This window comes from Ambystoma mexicanum, chromosome 1q (assembly GCF_040938575.1).
Source record: "Ambystoma mexicanum isolate Mex_15411 chromosome 1q, UKY_AmexF1_1, whole genome shotgun sequence".
Taxonomy (NCBI): Eukaryota; Metazoa; Chordata; class Amphibia; order Caudata; family Ambystomatidae; genus Ambystoma; species Ambystoma mexicanum.
In genome coordinates this window covers 589,199,292-589,225,694 of record NC_090922.1, presented here as the reverse complement: position 1 = coordinate 589,225,694, position 26,403 = coordinate 589,199,292, and the positions used below count along the sequence as shown (strand labels likewise).

The 26,403-nt window shown below is 48.5% G+C and overlaps 1 protein-coding gene across 1 annotated transcript in view; it reads right to left on the bottom strand.

Moving 5' to 3' along the window:
• The window catches only part of RABGAP1L (RAB GTPase activating protein 1 like), a 3,056,406-nt gene that overhangs the window by 1,949,436 nt on the left and 1,080,567 nt on the right, over positions 1-26,403 (bottom strand). The window contains exon 12 of the mRNA XM_069641102.1: positions 3,361-3,527. Within this exon, the coding sequence (XP_069497203.1) occupies positions 3,361-3,527 (167 nt within the window). The remainder of the gene's footprint in view (positions 1-3,360; positions 3,528-26,403) is intronic.

Genomic DNA, 26,403 nt, shown 5'->3' with positions numbered 1-26,403 from the left:
TTTTTAACCAGAAACCTTGAGTCAGTGTTTGCTTGAGTCACAGTAATCGTAGTCCTTTGTGTAATCTCTACTACTGCTGATTTGCTTTTGAGATAAGTCTGGCTGCTCTGTCACTGCTACCACTCTTTCTGTGTAGTACAGGCTTGTACCAAAGGTGAACTTGTATTACCACTTGTAGTCTTAAATCTATGCAGTGGTTCCTAAGGGCACTGCATAGGATTCTGCCTAACGCTCATCACTAAAAACAACTACCAGATTAGGAGAAGCACCACTCCAACATTCCCCTCTGGGGAACTGATTTCATTCAAACTTTCACTCGTAGCTACATCTACCCTCGCCATCGCCTCGCACACTGTCATCCTTCAAAGAAGATATAGCTACTCTTCTTACGACCAATACCAAACCTGCTTCAAAAATTATCATTATGGGCGACTTCAACCTAGGCCTAAACGACCCATCTGATAGTCAAGCTACCAATATTGCCAACACTATTGAAGCACAAGGCTTTACCTTTAGAATTACGAGCCCTACACATGACAAAGGACACACCTTAGACTGGCTGGCTGACCGGAACTGCCTTACCGACATCTTTACCAACACACCATGCCTGTGGTCAGACCACATCATCATACAAATTAACATTAGCTTCACCTCCAAGGGCTAACGCTCCACTACAACCCACTCCAGCAGCTCATGCAAGAAACCAGAAGAATATCACACCAGACAACATGCTGCTCCTTCTACACCCAATCACTTCGATCGTAAACATCTCCTCTAACCCTGCCTCCTTAGTAACGCTCTATAACCAAACTTTTCAAAATGCTATCGACACAGTGGCACCCCCCTTGGCCTTCGCAAATAAAAACCCATTGCCCATTCCAACTCTTGGTTCACTGACAACCTTAGCCAAAAGAACAGCAGAGAGTAAGTGGAGAAAAAAATAAAAAACATAGTTATTAAAAATATCTTTCACTCCCTAGCGACTGAATATAAGGCAGCTACCACCATTGCCAAGAGTCCTACGTATAACACAGGAATCAAGAATGCCAGTTCTGACAACAAAGAGCTCTTTGACATTCTTTGTGAGGTAGAATCACCTGCCACCACACCAGACCACTTTTTTAAGTACCTCACCTGGTGCTCTAACATCCAAAAGGCCCTATCTGACAAAGTAGGCTTGCTTCATAAGAAAATCAAGGACAAATCATTCAAGCTTGCCCATGTAAATTCACCGCCTGACATACCTCCTCCACACAATAACCCTATCCCGAGATTCGAATTTGCCCCCATCCCTACCGCTGAAACACTAAAAATCATTAATGGACTAAAGCCATCTAGATTACGAGGCGCTATCTGCCCGGTAACCCTAATCAAAGATTGCGCTGAGAATATTGCACCATTCACTACAACCCTAATCAACAACTCTTTCAATGACTGCATCTTACCAGGAAACTTGAAAGAAGCATGGGTGCTCCCACTGCTGAAAAAATCGACCCTAGACCCAAACATCCTGATTAACTACCAACCAATCACGACAGTGCTGTTACTTTTGAAGATCCTCGACGGAGTTGCTTAACTTCAAATAAAAAAATACCTGGAAACCCATAATCTCTTGGACCTACGTCAATCAGGCTTTGGCGCAGGGACTAAAACGGCCCTTCTGGACCGTAAAATACAAATGGATCAGATCAAGGATAAAGGAGGCCAGGCTATCATGCTCCTCCGAGATCTTGTTAACCACAATAGCTTATGTCAACATTTGGAACATGCAGCCCATTTCTCAGCTAATGCCATAAAACTTATCAAATACTTCCTGGCTGACTGCACCACGAGAGTCTTCTCATCCACAGCAACAGCTCAACCGGTCCCAGACACATGTGGAGTACCACACGGTTCTTGTTTCTCTCTGACTCTCTACAATGTATTCACTAAGCCGCTCTTTGACCTCCTTGACAAACTAGGCGTCAAATACACCAATTACGCTGACGATACTCAAATTCTCGTACCCATTTCAGGTAGCTTTGACACCTACACCAAACTACTTAACAACATTTACCTCACGATAGAAGCCTGGATGGCTCAACACGAGCTATGTCTAAATGACAAAAAAAAACCGAACTACTTATCAGCAACCCCTCCAGACTAAACTCATTACTGCAAGCTTACAAATCATTCAATATCAATGGCAACATCATCACTGTGGATAAGGAAGTAAAAACGTTAGGAGTCTACTTGGACTCATCCTCATCTCTGACAAGACAAGCCAACGCCAATGCCTCATCAGCAGCCTACACAGCCAAACTAATCATAACTAGCAAACTGTTCCTAACGACAGACTGCTGCATCACCCTAGCAAGAGCCCTCATTTTATCGAGAATTGCAACTCACTCTTTGCTGGCTCCAATTCCAGAAACATAAAAAAGTTACAAATAACTCAAAACAACACAATCAGCCACCTTCAGCATCCCCAAAAACGATCAGATATCCACAGCCAGGTGCAACTTCCATTGGTTACCAGTAGGTGATTGCATCAAGTTTAAAGACTTATCTCTAATAAATGCCTGTCCAAAAGTGCCCCAGTCTATCTTGCCAACCGAATTTTCAAAGCTCAGGCTAGCAGACCTACTCGGTCAGCCTACTCACACCTTCTCACCATCCCAAGATTCAAACTGCAAAAAGCTGGAGGCTGCAGCTTCCCAGTAATCACAGCCAAACATTGGAACTCTAGGCCCCTGTCGCTCAAAGCAGACATGCGCTTTTTGGTCTTTCCGCAAAGGTCTTAAAACCTGGCTCTTCACACAAGAAGCACCACTATCCTCCCCGAGAATTACCAGCCACTACCGCTAAACCGTCTATGCAACCAATAATTCACGTACCTATATCATGCTATACTGTTTGTAACTCATATGCAAGTATGTGATATGTCTGTAACCCAAGACCACGGTTTACCAACCTGTAATCTGATAATCAATGCACTCTCTCAATGCCAATCTATGTGTAACTTTGTGCAACCAACCTGTGGTACTACTGGAACACACATCAGCAGCAAGCGAACATGTAACCGTATCCTTAAGTTAAGCGCCCAGATGCCTCAGGGCTTGGTGCGTGCTATAAATGTACAAATAAATAAACTCGACTAATACTGCAAGGACATTGTGTACATGTTTTATAACAATATTTAAGGCTTGTTGGGCATGTAGTGTGGTCTCCTTTACACTGCTCCTGTCTGAGGGCAGCAGCGAGGGCTTGTGAACAGTATGTAGCCAAGTAGAGTAGGTTTCATCACATTTGTTGATACACAATGTAACATTTTGAATTAGGTCTTTAAAGATCATCTAAGAAACAAAATTAAGACTGTACCTGCTTTAGCTTCAGGTAAAATGTTTCTGTAAAGGTCTTCCTACTAAAATACCAGAAGCGCTCATTTGTGGGGTACACACGCACTATTGTCTCTAGCAAGAAACGGACTGGCTCCACGACTTCAGTGATCACCATGTCAACCGCCACGGTCATGTACACTCGTTTATCTGCAAGAGAAAGAGTCATGGTTTATGTACAAGACAGTGCAAAATCTGGACATTTGCATGTGAAAAATGGCAATGGCTAGCCACCCATTGTGAACTGGGCTGGCATTCCAATGTGCCACCATTGAACACTGGAGCAACATTCATTGTCATCCAGCACTTATTATATTAGAACATCAAGGAGGTTGTAAGCATTGCAGCTGTTAGTGACAGTGAAAGAGAGGAGGAGGGAGACATTCCCCCACCAGTTGGATTTTAATTTATTTTTGAGGACTCTCAACTTTATACAGTTAGGGTTTTCATCACCTGTTCAGAAGAAAAGGATTGCTCTCCTGGACCAAAGAAACCTACTACTTCTTCAGTTTAGTTTATAGTGTAAGTGAAAGAGTTAGGATTCTGATATAGGACTGTGGACGTTTTACTTTGGATATTCTGACAGACCCATTAGCATTTTTGTTGCAGCAGGGACATCACTCTTATAAATAGGGCAAGATAGGGTTTTCTTTTCATTTATCTTTTGAATAAAATGTTTTGCCAACCACCATGCCACCACTGTGTCAAGAGTCCTACTCCTACATCCTTACACAAATCAAAGTGGAAAACCATGAACCTTATGCCTTCTCTCTACTACACCAAGTTTGTTATGAATCCACGTTTTTGTTTTTCAAAGTAGGCACAAAATGTTAAGTTTACACCTGTATGCATACAAGGATAGCCAATTACACCACGAGAGGAATGCCTTAATTACATGGCTGAGATAAGTGGACTTTGATTCATAATAGGACCCAAAAACCACAATCCTATAACCTTGCCCATCTGCAGCTTTTAAATATGTATATATCTTCTCTTTCCACAAAAGCCAAGACCTATGAGGCTGTCTTGTTTGTACATTTGAGGAGAGGATCCATATAGTGATAGAAAATAGTTCTGGGAGATGCGCAGTGCCTAATGACCGGCAACAACTAACCTGTGAAGCTTATCCACATACATATAAAAAAAAGCATTTTACTTATGTAACAAGAACAACACTTAATATGCAAAGATTGTATCCACATTCACAGAGCAAATGAAATGTCAGCCAATTTGGCATGTACTTGGAGACAAAGTCACCATTGTACTGTTCTTTGTTCCATGTTCATCTCAAGCCAAGTCAGGAAAATGAATGTTAGTCTCCAAAACTGCCAGACAGGCACGAAAGTAAAATGTGGACAGTTCAAATGGAATGATACTCCACTGGAATATTGATCATTGCCTACATATTGGGTTCAAGCAGGAAACAATTGGAAAATAATGTTAACTACAGCTCACTGCAGAAAAGCTGGAATCCCGCAAAACTTGAACAGACCTAAACACAGCATGCAAGCAAGCATTCATCAGGAAGCTGTGTCTACACGAACACAGCTGAGGTAAAGAAACACAAGAAACCAGTAGGAATGCAGTATGTAGCAGCCTGTTCAACAAGGAAGTTTCAGATGACCACACTGTTAAGTGCACCAAATGTGATGAATGGAAGGACCAACATTCAACGCAATGCACAGAGGTTTCTTACCACAATGGATTCCTCGCTGAAGTCCAATTCTAACCACACTAGCCTAAAAAATAATCTAGAAGACCATCCCATGCAGGAACCACAGGGGTCGCAAATGAAGGAAAAATTAGAAGTACTTCAAACCTTCCCGAAGATACTCTCCATAGTTCTATTCAAAAGTTTCACTTTGAACAAACACCAATTCGCCCACTGTCCAAGGTGTGGTACAGCAAAGCTGGGCGATGGCCATATCCAAAGAGAACAGTTGTACTTGTTAACTCATTGGCAGTATAGCAATAAAGATAGGGGCAAAAAGCTTTATCCAAGGACAGTACTGCCTTCCCAAATCAAAGCTGTGCTGACGGATCTCAAACTTTCAGCCACATATTCCATTCCCTACTATGACATGGGCAAGACTTCATTCTAATTAGGATGTGATAAAGATCCTTTGTCATAATCTGCCATTCTGGTTTTCTTGTATCGCCTACTTGTGTCTTTTGGTGCCAAGGACCATTTCCATAAGACATGACACACAGTCTATTTTAAAAAATAAAGAGGAAAACACAGAAGTTGAATCAGATTACCTCATGTGTACTGTTGCCAAATGTATGAGAAAGCTAGAAAACAAACCAAAAGCATGTGGATTTGCACAAGGTAGGACAGGGAGATTTGCTACAGACTTTGGGGCTGCAGTTATACTGTTTTATTGGGGATTTGTAGGGTGCACTAACATCACGGTTTGGCTAGATGGTACTGAAAAGTCAGAGAGCGATCAACCTGGGAACATGAGATGCCCATTAACATATATGAAATTGAAGGTGGACAAGTGTATTTCAAGGCCAACGGAGGGGGGTTCAAGGCTTTTGCAGCATGTAGCAAAAGGTGGAGAGACAGTCAAGAAACCAGTAGGTAATAATCAGTAAGAGTGGGCAGGGGGATCGGGCCAACAGCAGGGCTTTGCAGTGTGTTACATGACATTAACTTTATCGCAAAACAATGGGCCTCATTATAAGGGTGGCGGCCATGGAATGAACGATGCCGGTGAGGCACCGGCAACGTTCATACCGGGCCGCCGCATTATGAGTTCTGCTTGCGGGTTCCTGACAGCCCGCCAGGTGCGACACCCACGAGCAGAACTCGTGATTGCACCAGCACTGTTATCAACGGTGCCGGTGGAACCATGCTCCCCACCCCCATTCTGCCCTGGGGATCGGGAGCCCAGCATTACCGCCTCCCGCAAATGGGCAATTAACGGCCCACTCATCTCGTAATGGGCCGGTTATTGCCCAATCGCGGGAGGCGGTGCCGGTAGCAAGCATGGCGGTAGCCGTGCCTGCCATACAGGCATGGCTACCGCCATGCTCGGAATGAGGCCCAATGTCTGTATATAATGGCCACCCACCACCCCAACCAGAGGATAGATTCATGGTCACAAGTATTATGGTGGAACAAGGGGAACAAGGCCTTGAAGAAAAGTTTCATAACTTTCACTAACCCAACATTTCTGTGATGAATTCCACATAAAAGGTTAAACATCTGGATACAACTGCAGACTTCTGTTCTGATTCAGCACATTCTGGAAGCTGCATGCATGTAAGCTTTCTTAGACCACACTAGGGGCAGAGCATTGTAGTGTACACTGTGAGAAACCAAAGGGCGTCTCACTTGCTAGTCCCCGGGAATCTCTCTCTCATGTGGCCAATGCACGGATCCAGACCCTGGGGGTGGACCAGTGCGGGAGGATCACCTGGCTGAGGGATCCTCGGGGAGTAGGGTGAGACAACCAATGATGAAACACAGTATTCCCCCCTTTCCCGTGCACATACCCCATCCTATTTTATATTTTCTTTAACATTGCAACTTCTGCCCCCCTTTCCACACAAACACTGGGCCGAGCAAGAGGACGACAGAGTAAAGAGGCTAACCCTTACATATCTCATTGGACATGTCCCGTTAATTAGGTCAGGCGCTTGACCTTAATCACATACATCCGACACCCATCTGCTCCCCCCACACGGACAAAAGGCAGAACACAGAGACACACTCGGAGCAAGGTGAGACACAAGAAGGAGCAGATCGTCCGGGGGGAAGGGGAACCCACTGGAGCAGGACGACCAATCGAGGGACCAGAGCGAAGGGTAGGAAAACGCTTAAGATCCCTGCAGGAGGTTGTTGCCTCCAGGAAACCGTGAAGGATACGCAGAGAAAGCCAAATCACAGACAAGAAGAAGCCTGTATTGTGTGTAAAGGACGCCAGCGACCCTCCCGGGTGAACGACAGAGTTGAGGAGGTGAGGCCAAGCCTGGGGTATCAACAATGACTTGTGAATCAAAGCCACAGAGACGAAAAAAGGAATTGCCACACCCGGTGAGTTAGCGCAAGACATGAAAGGCCAGGTTGTGTCAAGGAAAGATTGAAGCCACAACAGTGTACTTTACAATTGAAGGTTGTGCGCATGCTGATGAGGCGCGAAAGAAAGCAAACCAGTAGTAAACTTTAAAGTACCTGATAACTGTAAAGCCATTGATACAGAGTAGCAGAGTGGACAGAGAAGCAGAGTGGTCCGGTGAAAGAAGTAGTGTGAGAAACCAGAAAGTGTCTAACCCACTGGTCCCGAGGATCTGTCATCCAGGTGGCCAGAACACGGCCATCACTTTTGGATCCAGTTCCTGGGGGTGGGACCAGTGCGGGAGGATCACCTGGGTAAGGGGTCTTCGGGGGATGGGAGTGGGACGCCGGATGGTGAGATGCAGTATCCCCTTCCCTGTAACAGCTTACACCATCCTGCCAGTTAGAATATTTAGGAACTCTACCCACACCCTTCACAACAAACGCTTTCACACTGACAGCCTGCTATGGGAGAAAACAGACTAATACCTGAGCTGTGCACCTGACATGTCCCAATGCATTGGTCAAGCAAGGTCAGGCAATTACTGACAATTACCCACACCACACTTCCTTTAAACGTCCTCACACGGATAAAAGGCGGAGCACGAGAGCACACTCTAAGCGAGGCAAAGCACACAAGAAAACAGCAGCTTCGAGACGGCAGCTAAACAAAAGGAGAAAGACGGCAAAAAGAAGTGGATCGCTGGGAGGGAAATTCCCTTGACATTTTTGACAAGGAACCGTTACTTTCCAGAAATCTCAAGAGTTGAAAGCTTAAGACCAGGAAACCAAGCTGAATAATCCTGTATTGTGTGTCAGAGATACCCAGGGCCCTCCTGCATCAGTAATCAAGGCAGGGAGAAGTGCCAGCAGGCGTGGTACCGTCCTTGGCTCCACAATAAAAGCAACGTCAGTGAAATCAACACAACCAGTGAGTTGGTGAGACCAATACAAGACCGGTCTGTGTTGAAGCAAAGGTTGCAAGCAGCAACATTGTATAGCGAGCGCTGGAAAGAACATTGTTAAAACGCGTGTGATAAGAGTCGCAAGTAAAGTTGAACTGCTAATGAGTGATCTGAGCTGTCCGGCACCACTTGGGTGCTCAATCGAAGGTCTCTGTAAGGTATCCAGCTGAGAAGTGGCAAATGTGCTACTGAGAAAGGTTATATCAAGAAGAGAACTAGTTATTTTGAATCAAAGTGGTCCTGCGACGGGTCGAGCAAAATCCTGCGCACAGTCAAAAGTCTTTGATTTTGATGAAGTAAATAAAGTTTGGAAAAGTAGACAAATTTGGTCTGAGCCCGGCAGAGGTAGACCAAGTGAAGATTTTGTGTTGAAGTGGGTCTGAGCCCGGTGCATGGGGATCCGAGGTGAATAGAAAATCACCTGAGAAGTTGTATATGAGAAATCCTAAGAAGAAAGTAACTTTAATGTTTGTTGTGTTGCATCAGGCCCTCTGAAATAAGAGCCTTTGCATGGCAAAGAGACTTTGGCACAGAAGGCCCTGATATTGAGGTTTCTGAAGAAGATCAGAGAAGCCAGAGAGAATTTCTTGAACACTTTTCTTTTACATAACATTGTTTCCCACGCTACTGGTATTTAGAAGTAAGGATTGGCAATAGGGTTATTAGTATAGGCCCTTTTATTTTGACAGAGTCTACTAGGACTGCATTATTATTATTTGATGGCTGTAGCGTGCTCCCATCTTCAGATTTAGTATTTGATGTTAATGGTTATTTGTACTGCGCGCTATCACCACTGGAGTGGTCCCCTGGCGCTCTGGCGGATTTGAAAAGGGACGGTGTGAAACAGGGAGGGTGTGAGAGCGGTTAGAAGGGTGCGGAGGGAATAGGAAAGTAAGATATGACGTTATGTTGGCAGCTTCAGTTCGGTTTGCACTGTTCCGTGAGCTTAGGGACGATTTTCGAGTCTGAGCGATTCCCATGTGCTGTTGTGCATGGCTATGTGCTGTTAAGTTGTTGCAGTGTATTGTATTGTATTTGGTTATTTATATAGCGCTCTTTCCCCACTTGTGTGGCCTCAATGCGCGTGTGGTGAAGTACATGCGGTTTGCTGTGCAGAGATGTGGTTGTCTGAGTTTCTGTAGGAGAAGTGTTTGCGGAAAAATTAGGTTTTAGTGTTGGGTTAGCAAGTTTTTTTTCTTACCTACTTGCTTTAGTTTCTGTGGTCAGCATCTATGACCATCCTGCGTGCTTTGATATTGTTTGGCATCCTAGTCAGCATGTATGTTGCGGTGTGGTAATTATCTTCTGTATAAATCTAGCAGTATGTGGACATGGGTCATGAAGGTGTGCACCCCCACCACCTGCCCTAGGGTTAGAGATGGTTAGATTAGGAAGGTTATGGGTCCCTCCCTTGATTTCTAGAGGGGGGTCCCTGCCTACGGTGGCATTCCTTTGTAAACTTGGCGGTATGTATGCGCATGAGAGGTCCAAAACGTCCTCCCTGCGCCCACCAGTTGGGGATGAATAGGCAATGGCTTGTGGGTCCCTCCCTTGGCTTCCTGTTTCTGCCAGAATTTATGGTTCCTATTCTGTGGCGAAGAGCCAAGTTTTTAGTAGTTTTCTGAATTCCAGATGATCTCTTGTATTCCGTATCTTTTTGGTAGGCAATTCCATGTTTTTGGAGCCAGGTGCGAGAAAGATGATCCTTCAAATGTTCTTTTATTGTATGGTTTTGGTTCTAGGCGAAATGCTGTAGCTTGATTTGAGTGGTCTTGCTGGATGGTAGATGGTTATTTTCTTCTTTAGGAACTCTGCTCTTTGTTTTATCGTACATGAACCTGGCTTGCCGCTTGGTTTCCTATAGGGCTATGCGCGATATACATTTTAAATCAATCAAATTAATCAATCAATCAATCCTGTTTTTGTTTGTTTGAGTCCAGAGGGGCCTATGCTTAGGGAAGTGAACCAGAAGAGGCCAACAAGAGACAATTGGTGATCTTCATCAAGAGAGGCCTAGACTAGGGGGAACGTAACCTTGAGAGGCCTAATAGAAACTGTGTCTTTTTGTTTGGAACTAGAAGGATCGAAGCTTTGGGAAGGGAACCCCAGGAGACCCAGAGACATTTTGAACTCTATTGACTTAATGCAAGATCCCTATGTGGAATGTTCCAAGGACAACCCTTTTAAGTTGAACTATCTTGCACTGGCAGATCTGCACCTATTGGTAAGACTACCTGAAACCAGCTGTGGTTTACATTTCTTTCTTTTGAACCACTTTTTTTCTTTAAGAAGACTTCCTATTACATTTTGTCAAAAAATGAGGGCAAGCATAGGTTTAGACACTGACAGATTTTGGTTTTGGACTTTCAGACATCGACAGCCCTTAGAAAGACCAGTGGAGGGAACAATCCCTTTAAAGTTAGGGCCAGTTAGTTATTGCAGTTAGGTTCTCTTCTCGGTAGTTTGAGCAGGAGTCTGACCGCTGCGTTTTGGATACGCTGAAGTTTCTTTAATAGGCATTCTGGCATTCCTCGGTATAGGCTGCTGGCGTAGTCTACTCTGGACACGAGTTCGATGATGGTGAGTGTTTTGTGGGTGAAGGAGAGAAACTATAGGATACTTTTTACTGTGTACATGAGGAAGAAGCATTTCTTGATAACTGCATTTACTTGTGGCTCAGGTGTTAGTTTGTTGTCCACCAGGACTCTGAGGTTCTTTACAGTTGTTGATGGTGTCAGTGCTGTTCCTAGTTCGGTTGGCCATGGGATGTAAGGGCTGTTTTTGCATATAACCATTATTGTTGTTTTGCCAGGGTTGAGTTTGAGGTTGTTTGCGTTCATCCAGTAGGCATTCTTGCAGGTTTGTGTTTTCTTTGCGTGTGTTTTGTACTTTGTAGATGATCTGTGTGTCATCAGTGTAGTTGCAGCATGTGAGGCCATGTCTTTTAATGAGCTAGATTAGTGGAGTCAGCGGAGATAGGGGAAATCCTTGTGGTACTCAACAGGTGGATAACCTTGGGGTGGATTTGAATGATTTGATCCAGACGGTTTCTGTTCAATTAGGAAAGATTTAATCCAGCGTAAGGCTAGGTCGGTGATTCATATTTCTTCAAATCTCCTGATGAGGATGTCATGGATGACTGTGTCAAATGCTGCTGAAAGACCCCGAAGTATTAGAGCTGTGCTTGTGTCTGAGTCTGCATTAGCCTTCGGGTCGTCCCAGATTGAGAATAGTGCTGTTTCTGTTCCTCTCATCGGTCTGAAGCCTACTTGTGCCAGGTCCAGTAGTCGGTGTTCTTCTATGTTATCTTGTATTGTTCTATATACGTGGGTTTCTAGCAGTTTCGCAGGATATGGGATGTTTGAGATGGGTCTTTAGTTGTTGAGGTCTTCCACGTTGCCTGCAGTGACTTTGAGGAACGGCTTGATGTATGCTGATTTGCGTGATCACAGTACTTTCCCTGTTAATAGTGATTGGTTGAAAAGGTTTCTGTAGAGTTCCATGGGTGATCTTGTATTTTTGTAATGTAGGGAGTGCGGGTGTTGATTTCGTTCCTTTCTATTCTCAGATCTTTTCTTTTCCTGAGAGGTTCCAATAGGTTTTCTGTCTGCCTAGAACTGCCGGTGGCATTGGGGTGTTGCGGTGTGGAGGCAGCTGCGAGGTACAATGTTAAATATAGGGATTACTCTCTTCTCATGGCGTTTGTTCTGTTGGTCGTGGTGTTTGTAGGGGGATGTTATGTATTCGTGGCAGTTTCTACTTCAAGAGGGAGAGGCTGCATTGGGATTGTTCCGTGTTTCTTTGGCAGCGTCTGGTTCTGTGTCGGGTATCTTGTGGCCTTCGTGGTCAGAGGGCTTCGATTACTTTTTGGTTTGGGTTACAGGGGCTGTAGCCCACCTGTAGGACCTCTTATGGTTTGGACTGTCTTGAGTCTTGTCCTTTTGAGTTGCGATTGTGCAGTGCACTATGTGGTCTTGCGTCTTTGGTACATAGTTATAATCTGTTAGCCCACTGCATAGTTGTGATACAGTGGGCTGCTGTTGTAGATTGTCTGGGGTGTCTGCGTATGAGTAATTTTTGAGCTATTGGGGGATTCTGGATTTGGGTTATTCTAGGGTGCTGTAGTTTGCTGGAGGTTTCCCGGGTGGCTGCCTAAATAGTGGATTTGGATTTCCTGTGGGTAAAGGATCTAAGTGTAGTGGTGTTGGGGTATTAAGCGTTGGAGAAACGGTGCGCAGTTTGGTTATCTGTCGGATATGGCTGGTGGATGACCTGACCTTGGTTCTCAGTTAGTTGGGTAGTGATCAAGCTATGGTTAGTTGCTTTCAGAGGGTAGTCAGATGTTACTGGAGCATTGGTGAAGGCCTGGCTTTCACAAAATGGCAGATATAAACACTGCTAAATTTGAGATTCCTGGAATGTGGGAGAAAGAGGGTCTAGGCTTCACAGAGTGGCAGTTATAAACAGAGCTAAATTTGAGATTCCCAGACAGTGGGAGAAAGGCCTAGTTTTCACAAAATGACAGATATAAACACAGCTCATTTTGAGATTCCTAGACAGTAGGGGAAGGGCCTAGGCTTCAAAATATGAAGGGCATATAAGTGTGCTTGGTGGAGTGTCTTGGTCATCACCCAGATCAGTGGAGGTGGGGACAGGGAAGCAATTAAGCTACATTTTGGGGAATGGGCTTTCCGGTGCACACCAGGGGGTTCGGTACTAGGTACTGCTCTCCTGTTCCTTCAGCTCAGTGGTCAGTGAGGACCTGGCAGGTGGGGCGTAGTGGCTGTTTTGTGTTGTGTGATGGTCTGAGGACTGGAGGTTAGGTTGAGGTTTAGACTGTTATAGTTGTTGGAAGGTGGAAAACTGCTTCCCCCTGCTGACACCTGCAGACACGTCCTGGGACTTCTTCTTTAGGGGCTGCCCTTTGCCTTGAGGCCCTTAGCTGCAGGGGTGCCGGGCAGGGGGCTGCCCTGGTCGGGTTGTCTATTATGCGGACAGGGACTAATCAGGCACGTGGGAGGGCTAGGATGCGGGATTGAGCTGGATTGAGGAAGCGGGCAATGGAGAGGGGGACAAATGTGCAGACCGCGCTGTTTGTGCTTTTTAACTCACACCATTACAAATACCAGCTGGCTATGTGGGTCGGGGTCTAAGCAGCATTCACCTCAGCCTTCTCGTTATTCTGACTGGCGCGGGCTGTGTGCCGGGCACCAGGTCTCTTGGCCTGTGTTATGGCTTGGGAGCAGGGACCAATCAGGGTGCGTGGGAGGGCTGGGAGGCTGGATGGAGCTGGATTGAGAAGTGGGCCTGGAAAAGAAGGACAAATGCGCAGACCGCGCTGTTCGTGCTTTTTAACTCACAAAATGTAAAATATCAACTGATTTTGCAGGTCAGGGACTAAGCAGCACTTACCTCAGTCTTCTAATTATTTCAAACCCAATTGAAGTTCAATAAATACCCTGGAACTGTGATCGCTTGTGTCTGTCTTACTGTTTGATAGCATGCCTTCCTTATAGTAGCCAACTCGCAGGACTTCGTGAAATGTTTGATGTCATGTTATAAAGCGGCAAGTGAACGAACTCTGAAATGCGCAATGGTTCAGATTAGTCCTGTCGAAAGTAGAGGTTAAAAGGTGATTGCTTTAAGAGAAAGATCTCTTTGAACTTTGCTGATTGTGTTATGGAACTACCAAGACCAAGAGAAACTGGGGTAAATAACATAAGGGAGAGCTGAAGTGAAAGTGAAGTTGTCCTGCGGAGGTCTATGGAAAAGCCTTGCACATTCGAAAGACTTCGACATCAGTGAAAGGTCCGAGCCCGACTGAGGGAGACCGGGAACATGAAATAAGTTAGGGAAAGGGAACCCCTAATGAATGTGAATGAAGCTTGGGGAAGGGAACCCCTGCAAGTGCTATGATTGCGAGGTCTTAGCCCGGCTGAGGGAGATCTATGTGGAATCAGGTACTTTATGTTGAGAGGTCTGAGCCCGACAGAGGGAGACCTACGTGAACTTTTGTTGAAATGTGAAAGAACCTGGCTAAGCGACTTTAACGTGGAAGGCCAAGCGGGCCTCAACCCACATTTTGAACTGCCTTTTTTGGCTAACCCGAGTCAGAGTGTGTCATCCTGTTTATAGGGGGCCACCTTACTGTGTGCTGTCCAACGTGAGGAGGAAAGCTGACTCAGCCACCTTGATCCTTTATGTTAGAACACTGACTTTCCTTTACATAGATATTCCCCATTGCACACTTTTTGTATAAGAGATAGGGCAGGCATCACTTTTCTTTAATATAGGCCATTTTGATTTGGCATAGACTGACTAGGACTGTTTTCTTTATTATTTGACGGTAGAGACTTCTCCCATCATAGCTATAGGGTAATGTAGGAGTTATTCCAGACCCCAAGAATTTAATAAAGGTTTTGAAACTTAACTCTTGGGTCAGTGTCATACTTGTGATACCATGCCTCCCTTACAACACAGCTTGAGGTGGTACACAACTTAAACAGAACCGACAAAACGGTACTCACGCTATGGACAGTCCTAAATTCTGTCGATTATTTAGGTATATATCTCCATAATAATTCAAGGATAGTGCTTACAGAAAAAGTCACTAAGGGTAAATCAAAAAAGAAGTCTAGAGTGTACTGGCAATAGATTTATTGTTAAGAGCACAGTTTTTAGTTATTCAGAATTTTTACAAAAGTTAAATGAAGCAATTGAAAAAAACAAAGAAAGACATGAAACATAACATTCATCATATATACAGAAAATACAAAAGAACATGTTCATCAAATAACAAATTGGATTGTTGGGAAAACTTAGAACAATCCTTGTAGGATACCAATTGTTCCTACAACATAGAGGCTACCAGGGTGTATTAAAAATTACCCTGGTAGGTATAGAGAGGGAGTATTCACTCAGCTAAATTTGCATGGTTGTCTGCCAGCGTGTAGGAAAAGATCATACACTTGTTCCCAAAGGGAACAACACACATGGATATCACGGTTCGGCGTGCCAGACGGACATCAATAGTAGAGGCCTTCCTCAGGGCAGGATTGATGTGATTTAGTAGTATCACCCCAGTACAAATTTTAAGGAACAGGGTGGAGTCCGTAGACGCTACTTTCCCAGTGTATTAGAATTCTTGCACTGTAAAACGGTTCAGCCAGATTAGAAAAGAGAGAGAACCTGGGCCAGGGTTCTGAACTTGCTGTGCAGAAGTACAGCAGCTTTTAGTCACACTCCAAGTTGGGCTCAGCAGTCATGGTAAGGTGTGTGCCACATCCAACGGCACAATTGGTGCAGTGCGCGTAACAGTAGCTCATGCGGCAGGGCTCACGAAGTGGAAGCCGACGGGAAGAGAATGCCGCGTCATGCTACAGGAAAAGTTGCCGTGAGACCCAGGTACACAAACCTGTTCCTACTTTGAATGTCTAAGTTGGAAAAAGCTTCCAAGGTATCAAAATATGGAACAAGAGAAGGTTGCGATACGAAATAGAGAAGTACCTACAAACATTTGGGCATTGTTAGCATGGTTTGAATTCCTATGTCTGGTCTTGGTTCAGATGAGAGCAGATGGGCTTGTTTTAGACCAACCTTTGTTGTACCCGCTAAACAAGTTTGCCAAGTGGCCGTAGCATGCTGGTTAATTGTCTGTGCCTTTGATAAAAAGATGGAAAGTCTCACACCTTTTACATTCTGGCTGACTTAGGCAGCCATCGCCTTAGGGACAAGGAATAGAATGGTGAACCACTTGTGACATGTGCCGGTCAGTCAAGAGTATGATATTAGTAGATGTTGCACAGAAGCCTGTTATCACCCCCAGAGGAATAGAGGTCAGCTCCGTAGCCCCACAACCATCTGACAACTTGGACTCAGCTCGCACACAGAACATGGAAGCAACACAGGGCATCCAATGCCACAGACATGTTATCCAGAAGCAGGATACATGATACACTGAAGCTGGCTCAATGCACACTATTTCTAAACACAGAACGGGGATTCATAATATTTTAAGTGAGTGAGGAAACAACATGCTCATTAGAACAGAAACCTGGGTGTCAGACGACTACCAGGTAATAGCACACATCCATCCCCACCAACTGTTAGACTTACCCAGGCAAGACCCTGCAAGAGGACAACACGACCTTCCTCCTGACACCACGGTCGGGAGAGGTTTATGAAAAAAACAATAAAGTGATCAATTGAAATGGTGGGAGGAACCACCAAGGCAGCCAGCCTTCTAAAGCTGCAAGAAAATTGTGTGATTAAATCAGCATAAAAATCCACCTCCCTTTCCCAATATCCCTCAAGGCCATGTACCTACCTGAAGGAAAGCGGGTCCCAAATGGATTTTTAGACCCGGGGAACGTCCCGGGCAGCCCATAGTCAATAGAGCAGAAACCCACTGGATGAAGCAGAAAGGAACTTGGACGACCTGAGCACAAAGTACACAGGGCACTGAGCTGATGGGACAAGGGAGCAACTAAGGGAGCAACTAAGAAATAGGCGATATCAAGCAGGAAGAGTAGGGCAGGCACAGGGATCACCATATTGTGGTAGAAGGTGAAAAGCACACTAAGGACAACAAAATCCAAAATGGATAATCCAAAAGAACAAGTTACTTACCCAACTGGTAAAGTTCTTTCGATTGGATGTTCCTCCAATGTATTCCACATCTTTGACATGTAATGTCCACAGCTGTGCAGTTCGGAAACTTTTTCGGCAGAGGGCGTCCTGCGTCGCTGATGTCGGGTCGATGTCCCTCGGACGCCTCCGTCGAGTGCAACGTCATCGGATGTTATAAATAGGACGCACGGTGCCCGTAGACTCAGTTTATGTTTTTTCCCCCATAACGTGTGACATGCACATATCCTACGCCTTCTTGACTGCACCTAGCGCCTTGCGGAAACGTAAGCTGCAAATGCATATGAAATTCTCCAGAGGGGCAGGCTGGGAGGGCGATGTGTAATACATTGGAGGAACATCCAATCGAAAGAACGTTACCAGCTGGTAAGTAACTTGTTCTACGAATGGATTGTATCCTCCAACGTATTCCACATCTTTGACAGACTCCCAAAGCAGTACCAGAAAATGGAGGAGGGAGAAAAATTTAGAATCCCCAATCAGATGGCAGAATAAAGAACCGCCTTACCAAAGGCCAAATCTTGACCATGTAGTGTATCAAGGGAGTAATGTTTAACAAAGGTGTGGATAGAAGCCCATGTGGCTGCATCACAAATATTCCAAATACAGACTCCCCTCTGCAGGGCTGTGGAAGTAGCCACGCCCTAGTGGAATGAGCTTGCAACCCTTCAGGAGGGTCCTTGCCCGCCGAACTGTAACACTCAGTAATGGTGCGGATAATCCACCTGGACAAGATCTGTTTTGTAACAGCCTGGCCCAATCGGTGACCAGCATACCCCACAAGGAACAAGTTACTTACCTGTAACTGTTGTTCTCCAGCATGGGTCTGGCATGGATTCACATGCTCATGAATATTCCCTGTCGTCAGGCCGGGAAACTTCGGTATAGAAAAAAATCAGTATCAGTTTCGTGTCTGATCTGTCTTTCTTAGTAGTAACCAATCACTGGTCTCTGGGTCATACTGCCCCCAGCCAATGACTGCCCTCTCCCTAAGCCCCGCCTCTGGCAGCCATCCTCAGATTTGGTAGCACGTAATGTGGCAGTATGACCAAGTGAAGAGCCGCAGAGGGGTAGGCGGGAGGGTTCGCATGTGAATCGATGCCAGACCCATGCTGGAGAACAACAGTTACAGCTAAGTAACTTGTTCCTTCTCCAGCATGGGGTCTGGCATGGATTCACATGCTCATGAATATAAGAATATATAGCAGTATACAGATGCACAACCACGGGAGGTAGAAAAGGCTCAACATTAAGCAATCCCAAAACACTCAACATTAAGCATCTCTTACCTCCTCACCAGGCTCACCTTAAGCGAACAGGTTGCGCAGCACTGCTTGGCCGACCCTGGACTCCTCCGTGGAGTCCCGTTGGACGCAGTAGAATCTCGTGAAGGTGTGTGTCGACCTCCACGTCGCAGCCCTGCAGATGTCGAGCAGGGGCACACCAGAAAGGAACGCCGTGGTAGCAGCGATCGCTCTGGTCGAGTGGGCTCTCGGGCAGCGGTCTGTTTGCCAACCGGTGACAGTGCATGATGCAGCTGGACAGCAACCTGGAAATGGAATCCTTCGAGAGAGCCTTCCCTTGATTCACAGGTCCAAAGTTTACAAACAGCTGTGATATCTTCCGAAAACCCTTCGTGCGGTCCACGTAGAAATTCAGCGCTCTAGCTACGTCCCTCTCAGCCGGCGACGAAGGCGACGGGAAGAAAACTGGCAACACCAAGGGTTCGTTGAGATGGAAGTCCGACGACACCTTGGGCATGAAGGCGGGGTGCGTCCTCAGCACCACCCTCGTATCGTGAAAAGTCCAGTATGGTGGCTTGCAAGATAGGGCCTGGATCTCTCCCACTCGCCGTGCCGAGGTGATGGCCACGAGAAAAGCTGTCTTCCACGACAGAAACTTCAACGATGCCGAATGCATAGGCTCAAATGGGGCCACCATGAGCCTGGTCAGCACCACGTTGAGCTCCCACACCGGGGCAGGGGCCTTCACCGGCGGGAATGATCGGAACAATCCTTTCATAAATTCCTTCACCAGCCGATGAGACCACAAGGACGCCCGTCCCGTAGTCCTGGTGTATCGTGAGATGGCGGCCAGATGTATCTTGATGGTAGCGTCAGCTAGTCCAGCCCAGGCCAATGACAGTAGGTACGGCAATACTTGAGGGGCCGTAATCCGCAGAGGGTTAATCTTCTGTGCACGGCACCAGACACAGAACCTCTTCCATTTATGTCCGTAGCACTTGAGAGTTGAGGGCGCCCTGGCCTTTGCAAGAACCTCTCTGCAGTAGGCTGGGATGTCGTACCCTTCAAACTCTAGTGCTGCAGGGGCCAGGCCTGCAAGTTCAGGGACTCTGGGTTGTGATGAAGAATGGCGCCTCCTTCTCTGGAGAAAAGATCCGCGTCCGTCGGCAGCTTGACTGGTGTGGTCGCTGACAAGTCCAGAAGGTCTGGGAACCAGATCTGTCTCGGCCACGCCGGTGCGACGAGGATCATCCTGCACCAGGACCTCTTGAGCTGGCTGATGAGCCGGAGCAGCAACGGCAACGGAGGGAACACAAAGAAATAGGCCGTCCCAGGGGAACGAGAAAGCATCACCCGTGCTCCTCGGCTGGGGGAACCTGCTGGCGAACCTCTGGCACTTGGAGTTTGTCGCCGTCGCGAAGAGATCGATCTGGGGTTCGCCCCATCGTCGGAAAAGTCGATTCGCTTGATCCTGGTGTAGTTCCCACTCGTGGCACGAGCGCAGCTCTCTGCTGAGTGAGTCGGCGATGGTGTTTTTTATTCCTGCCAGATGAAAAGGCACCAGACACATCCCTTGGGCGACAGCCAATGCCACAGATCCTGGGCTTCCTTGGATAGGGTAGGGGATCTGGTTCCGCCCTCTTTCCGGATGTAGAACATCGTGGTGCTGTTGTCGGTGAAGATCCTCACCACCTTGCCCTTGAGGGACGGAAGAAAAGACCTGAGGGCTCAGAACACTGCGCGGAGCTCCAAGATGTTGATGTGGAGTGACTTCTCCTCCGGGATCCAAAGGCCTCTCGCGTGAAGATCTCCAGAGTGCGCTCCCCAACCTTCCAGGGAGGCATCTGTCGTCACCGTCACGTGGTGAGCTGGGGTCTGAAAGTCTGTGCTCGCCGACAGATGAGAGCGGGTACCCCACCACCAGATCGCCCGACGGAACGTCTCGTTGAGTGGGATCCTGTCCTCGAAGCTGCCCGTCGACTGGACCCAGCGGGCGTCGAGGAACTCTTGTAAGGGGCGCATCCGAAGCCTGCAAAGGCGCACCAGATAAATGCAGGAGGACATCATCCCGAGGAGGGACTTGATAGATCTTACCCTGGCCATGTCCGTGGCCAGCAGGCGCTGCACCTTGCCCAGGATCGTCCTGGTCCTTTCCTCCGACGGCGAGGCCAGCCGCGCCACTGTGTCAAGCTTGGCTCCCAGAAACGGGGCGACTTGCGACGGGACCAGGTGGGATTTTGGAAAGTTGATGGAGAACCCCAGGTCCGTGAGCAGCTGGACGGTCTTCGCAGTGTGCTCTACGGCGAGCTCCCTTGTCCTTGCCCGGATGAGCCAGTCGTCCAGGTAGGGGTAGACATGGATCCCCTGCAGGCGCAGCCGCGCTGCCACCGGTGCGAGGCACTTGGTGAACACCCTGGGTGCCGACTTCAATCCGAACCGGAGGGCCTTGAACTGGTAGTGCCGCCCTTGGACCACGAACCTGAGGAACTTTCGGTGTCTTTTTAGAATGGGGATGTGGAAGTACGCATCCTCCAAGTCCAACGACGACAGGAAATTGCCCTCCTCCAGCTGTCTCAGCACGTGCTGGAGGGTGACCATCCGGAATTTCTGTGCCTTGATGTACTTGTTCAGTCGTCGCAGGTCCAGAATGGGACGCCATCCTGCTGTCTTCTTCTTTACGAGGAAGTACCTTGAGTAAACTCGGGAGCCCCGAAGCCTCTTTGGGACCAGCTCGATGGCACCTTTCTTGAGCATCGCCCTTACTTCCAACAGTAGTTGAGGGACATGATTTTCCTTCCTGGCCACGGGTGGAACGCGAGGGCACTTCTTCTGGAACTCGAGAGCGTGCCCTTGGGCCAGGGCGTCCAGCACCCAACGGTCGGTGGAGATTGACTCCCACACGCTGACGAACCTCGTCAGCCGGCCTCCCACCGGGGTGCTTCGGCGGGGGCCCGACCCCACGGTCGGTTCAATCTTGTTTGGAGGCCGCCTTGCCTCCTTGACCTCCCTGTCGACGACGACGGGCACCACCTGACTAGCCGCGTCCCCTGTAGGCCTCCTGAGACGAAGATCTTGCCGCTTGGCGGTACGTCGAGGAGCCACTGCCGGATCCCTTGGAGGCACCTTGTCTGCCTCCGAAGGCTCCGAAAGCACGGCCGTCGTCGTTGGAGCACTCCCAGTGCCGGGGCAGTCTCTGTGTCTGTCTTGATAGCCTGAAGGGACTCATCAACCGCCTTCCCAAACAGGTTGTTCCCGTCGAAGGGCATGTCCAAAACTTTCTGTCACCTTGAGCCATCTTCGTCGTCTCTGACAAACCCCATTGCCCAACTGACGGAAACCGGTGTCGGCGATGTCCGTTGCCACCGTGCTGGTGTGGTCCGAAGCAATCTCACCTTCCTGTAAGATTTCAAGGGCCTCAGCCCTTTTGGAGTCCGGAAGGAAGTCCAATAGAGGGGCGATTTTGAACCACAACTCCCTGTCTTAGCAGGCTAAGATAGCCAGGGCCGTTGGCTGCCTTGATAGTCGTCGCTGCGGATGAGATGACCAGTCGTCCCATTGTGTCCAGCTTCCTGCCCTCACCGTCTGGCGGGGAAGTTGATGTCGAGGCCGATGCCCCCCCCAGCTTTCTTCTTTGCTGCCGCCGCCGAGACAACCGAATCCGGGGTAGGTTGCGCCCGAAGGCACAAGGGGCAGCGTCGGGGACCCGATACTTCTTCTCGTACCGGTCCCTCTTTGCAGGCGCCGTGGCAGGGTTCTTGAGGAAGGCGAGCCCCTCATCCCAGATGTCATCAAGAAGTGGTACGGCGAGGACCGTCTTCCTTTTAGCCTCGCACCGTTGGTAAAGGAACCCTTCCTTCTTCTTCTCTTCGGGGCAGAGCTGGAAGAGCTCGGATGCCCTGGAAATCATGGCATGCAAGGATCCAATCTCGCCGGGCGGGGACGCCCGAGCAGGGGGCGTCGGGGACACGTCCCGTCGTCGCCTCCGTCGACATCTGTACCTGTCGTAGCCGTGTCCGTGCTTGTATCATCCCCGTGGGTAGTAGACCGGGGGGAAGGCAGAGCAGGCCGCAGAGGTGGGAGAGGTGGCGGAGGATGCGTCCTCCTCTTCTTATGCGGTGGACTTTCCGAAGGTCCCGGCTCCGGTTCCCCAGTCGGGTCTGGCTCACGTACCTCCATCGGGGGGAGGGGAAATCTTGTCCTTATCTCCGAGCATAAGGACTGAATCGCTGACAAAATGGCCGCCGAAGTGTCCTGCGGCACCGGAAACGACGGAAGCGAGGGCTCTTGAGGAACCTCCTCGGCGGCACCGTCTCTCTCGTCGTCGCCCTCGTCGGGATCCCTCCCGATGGGCTGGGCCTCCTCCACGACTTCGATGATCTCTTCTTCAGAGGTTGTGTCCGTATCCATGATGGCCACCTGCCCCTCCCCCTCCTTTTCCAACGGGGACTTCGTGGGGGTCTTCTCGATGGGCCTGAAAGACGACTCCCTCCGCGGTGGCAGGGAGACTCTGGATCCTGAGGTCGCCTCCACTGGCGTAGCCTCCACAGGCTGAGCCAAGGCCGCTGCGACATCCTCGATCGAGGTCTTAGCAGGGTGAATTAAGGCCATTGTCACCTTCTGTAGGCCTGGGGCCTTCACCTTGGGGGGAGGGTCCGAGCCTCGCTTCCCCTCTGCCGGAATCTTCGAGATCGACCGGGGCCTCTCCAGAAGCTTCGCCGGGTTCTCGGACTTCCTCTTACCCGAGCCAGAGCCTCGCAACCATTCGGCGCTCCCGGTGCCCGCGGACTCGCGGTGCTTGGCCTTTTGTTGGGCCCCCGTCGCCGGGGCGCCCTCACAGGACATAGAACACCGCTCGGACTTCTTTTTCTTCTTCTCACCTGATGGGCTCTTCCCTTCCAGCCAGTTGGCGAGACGGAGGTGGCGATCCTTCATGGTCCGCTCCGACATGTTCCCACAAAACGTACAGTCCTTCTCCACGTGCCTCTTGTCCTCATGGAGACAGTAGAGGCATAACGAATGCTCGTCCTCCTTGAACACATTCTGAAGCTGGCATCCAGGGCAGGTCCTGAACAGCTTCCCGGGCGTCGACCTTCCTTTCTCCTGGGCCATGTCCGGGGTAGGCCTCGGAACTTCTGGAATCCTCCAAAAGCGTAACTCGACGAAATCTTCACCCTTGAGGGGCATAGAAAACTTTGAAACGGGTCCCCGTTGATCGGATGTAGAAACGGTGGAGTTTGAGGCTCAATTTTAACCGAAAAATGAGAAAAATCTCCTGAAAAAGCGCCAAAACGCAGCAAAAGCTCGAGAGCTACAACACGAGGACTCCCAACACTTGAACGTGTGGTAAAAATCTGAGGATGGCTGCCAGAGGCAGGGCTTAGGGAGAGGGCAGTCATTGGCTGGGGGCAGTATGACCCAGAGACCAGCGATTGGTTACTACAGAAACGAAACTGATACTGATTTTTTCTATACCGAGGATTCCCGGCCTGACGACGGGGAATATTCATGTGCATGTGAATCCATGCCAGACTCCATGCTGGAGAAAGAGTTGATTGTCCACTCTGTCCCTGGACGTCCTAGAAAGATAAAAACTCAGAGCTCTCCTAGGGTCCAACCTATGGAGTCGCTCCTCTTCCTTACCAGGATGAGGAGGAGGATAGAAAGAAGGAAGAACCACTTTCTGGCTCAAATGAAAATCAGACACTACCTTAGGTAGAAGGGAAAGACGTACCATCAGTACAACCCTATCCTTGTGGAACACAGTAAAGGGCGGCTTAGATGAAAGTGCCTGCAATTCACTCACTCTGCGAGCGGAAGAAACTGCAACCAAGAACACTGTCTTGAAAGACAATAATCTGAAAGGATAAGAGTGCAAAGGTTCAAACAGAGCACCCATGAGGAACTTTAAAACCAAATTCAGATCCCAAAACGGCACCTGGAAAGGGGACGGTGGAAACACATTAGTGAGGCCTTTAAGAAATTGGGAAATCAAAGGAATCTTAAAGTAAGAACATTCTTCAGACGAGTGCTTGAAGATAGACAGCGCCGCCAGGTAACCTTTAATGGTGCGCACTTGAAGGCCTCTGTGGGCCAAAGAAAGCAAGAAAGACAAAACCATGGGAATGGAACACTGAAAAGGATCAACATTTTGTTCTCTGTACCAGTCGCAAAACCTACGGCAACGGTACAGGGATTTTGTTGCTGGCCGAAAGCAACACCTCCATCACGTCATCCGGGAGGTCCCAATCCTTATACCTCAACCTTAGCAAGCGTGAAGGTTGAGGGTCCTGACCTCTGGATGAAGATCCTGAACCCCCCCCCCCCATGCGCGATAGCAGATCCTCTCGGTAGGGAAGACGTTGTGGAGGGCAGATGGACATTTCTAGACAGCCTGGGTACCACGCTCTCGTGGCCCAATCCGGAGCAATGAGGATCATGTGGGATCCGAACCTCCATAACCTCCTTAACACTTGAGGAATGACGGGGTCTGGAGGAAACGCGTACAGCAGTGAGAATGACCAATCCACTACAAATGCATCTCCTAAGGCTCCTCTCGGAGGAAATTCCCTTGAGCAGAATCTCTCACACTTCCGGTTGACACTGGTGGTGAAGAGATCCACTTGTGGGGTTCCCCAAAGGGAAGTACTTCTTGAGCCAACTCCCACTTGTGAACCCCCCTCGCCTGAGACATGCTGCCACCACCATCAGTAGCTTGGTGAAGAACCTCGGGCGGAGGTCAATCCGAATGGCAGGACCCGAAACTGAAAGTGTGAGTCGCCAGCCGCAAACCTCAGGTACTTTCTGTGCTTGGGATGAATCGGCACATGAAAGTAAGCATCCTGTAGGGCCAGAGACACCAACCAATCCTGAAGTTGAAAGGCCTGGAGGACTTGAGAAAAAGTGACCATCTTGAACTTGTCCTTCCTGAGAAGTTTGTTCAACCAACGCAAGTCCAGGATGGGTCTCAATCCCCAGTCTTCCTTTGGAATCAAAAAATATGGGGAATACCATCCCGTGTTCCTCTCCGCTACAGGCACAAGTTCTATAGCGCCTTTCTCTAGCAGGGTCAAGATTTCCTGCTAAAGGAGCGGATCTGGAAGCGTCGAAGAGAGATACCCCGTAGGATTGTCGTGACGCCGCTTTAATAAGGGAAGGCAGTAGCCGTGGGCTATGGTATCCAGAGCCCATGCATCTGAAGTAATAGCTCGCCATTCGTCGAGATGCTGAGACAGTCTGCCCCCAACCGGTGAACCATGGGACACGGCCTCATGACTGTTTTGGAGTGGCTGCGGAAGCGTCTGAAGACAAAGAGGCAGCTGCCTGAGCAGCTTTAGCACCTCTATTTCCCTGACCAACACGGGCACTTTGACGCTGACTCTTGACTGGCGGATCCTCTCGTTCTACCAAAGGAGGAGTAGTAACGAAAAGAACCTCCTCTCCACTGCTGTCACTTAGGAAGAAACGGCAGATGTTGACGCACAGCTGCGCTTAAAGATTTCACCACAGCTTTTGAGATCTGCAACCTCTCAAGGCTCTCGTCAGCCTTGCTGCCAAACAAATGGGCATGTTCAAAAGACGGGCTTGCACATCCGGGGCAAAACCTGACTTCTGCAACCACGCAAACCTGCGTATAACTGTGCTCGCAGCCATGGACTGGCTAACACTGTTGGCCATGTCAAAACCCGATTGAAGGGATTCACACATGGCATCCTTGCCATCTTGCACGAGAGCAAGGAAGCCATCCCTTTCTTCCCCCTCGGGAGTATGCTCAGGCGCCAGAGAAAACCAATTCCACAGAGTGTGTGAAAATCTTGAGTAGGTACAAGTGGAGTTGGCTGATTTTAGCGTCATATTCCCCGCAGAAAACACCTTGCGTGCCCAACCGTCAAACCGTTTGTCGTTCCTATCAGGAGGGATGGTAGGGTGCGCCGCCTGCCTCGAGGTGGCCGTAGCCGCCTGTACCACCAAACTCTCGGGAGCTGGGTGAGATGAAAGGTAGCTGGGGTCGCTACCGGAAGAGCGGTACCGGTGACTGCCAAACAGCTGCCACCCTTTTCTTCGAGGTCAGATGAAAATGTAACACCGGGTCAGAGAACGGAGCTTGATCC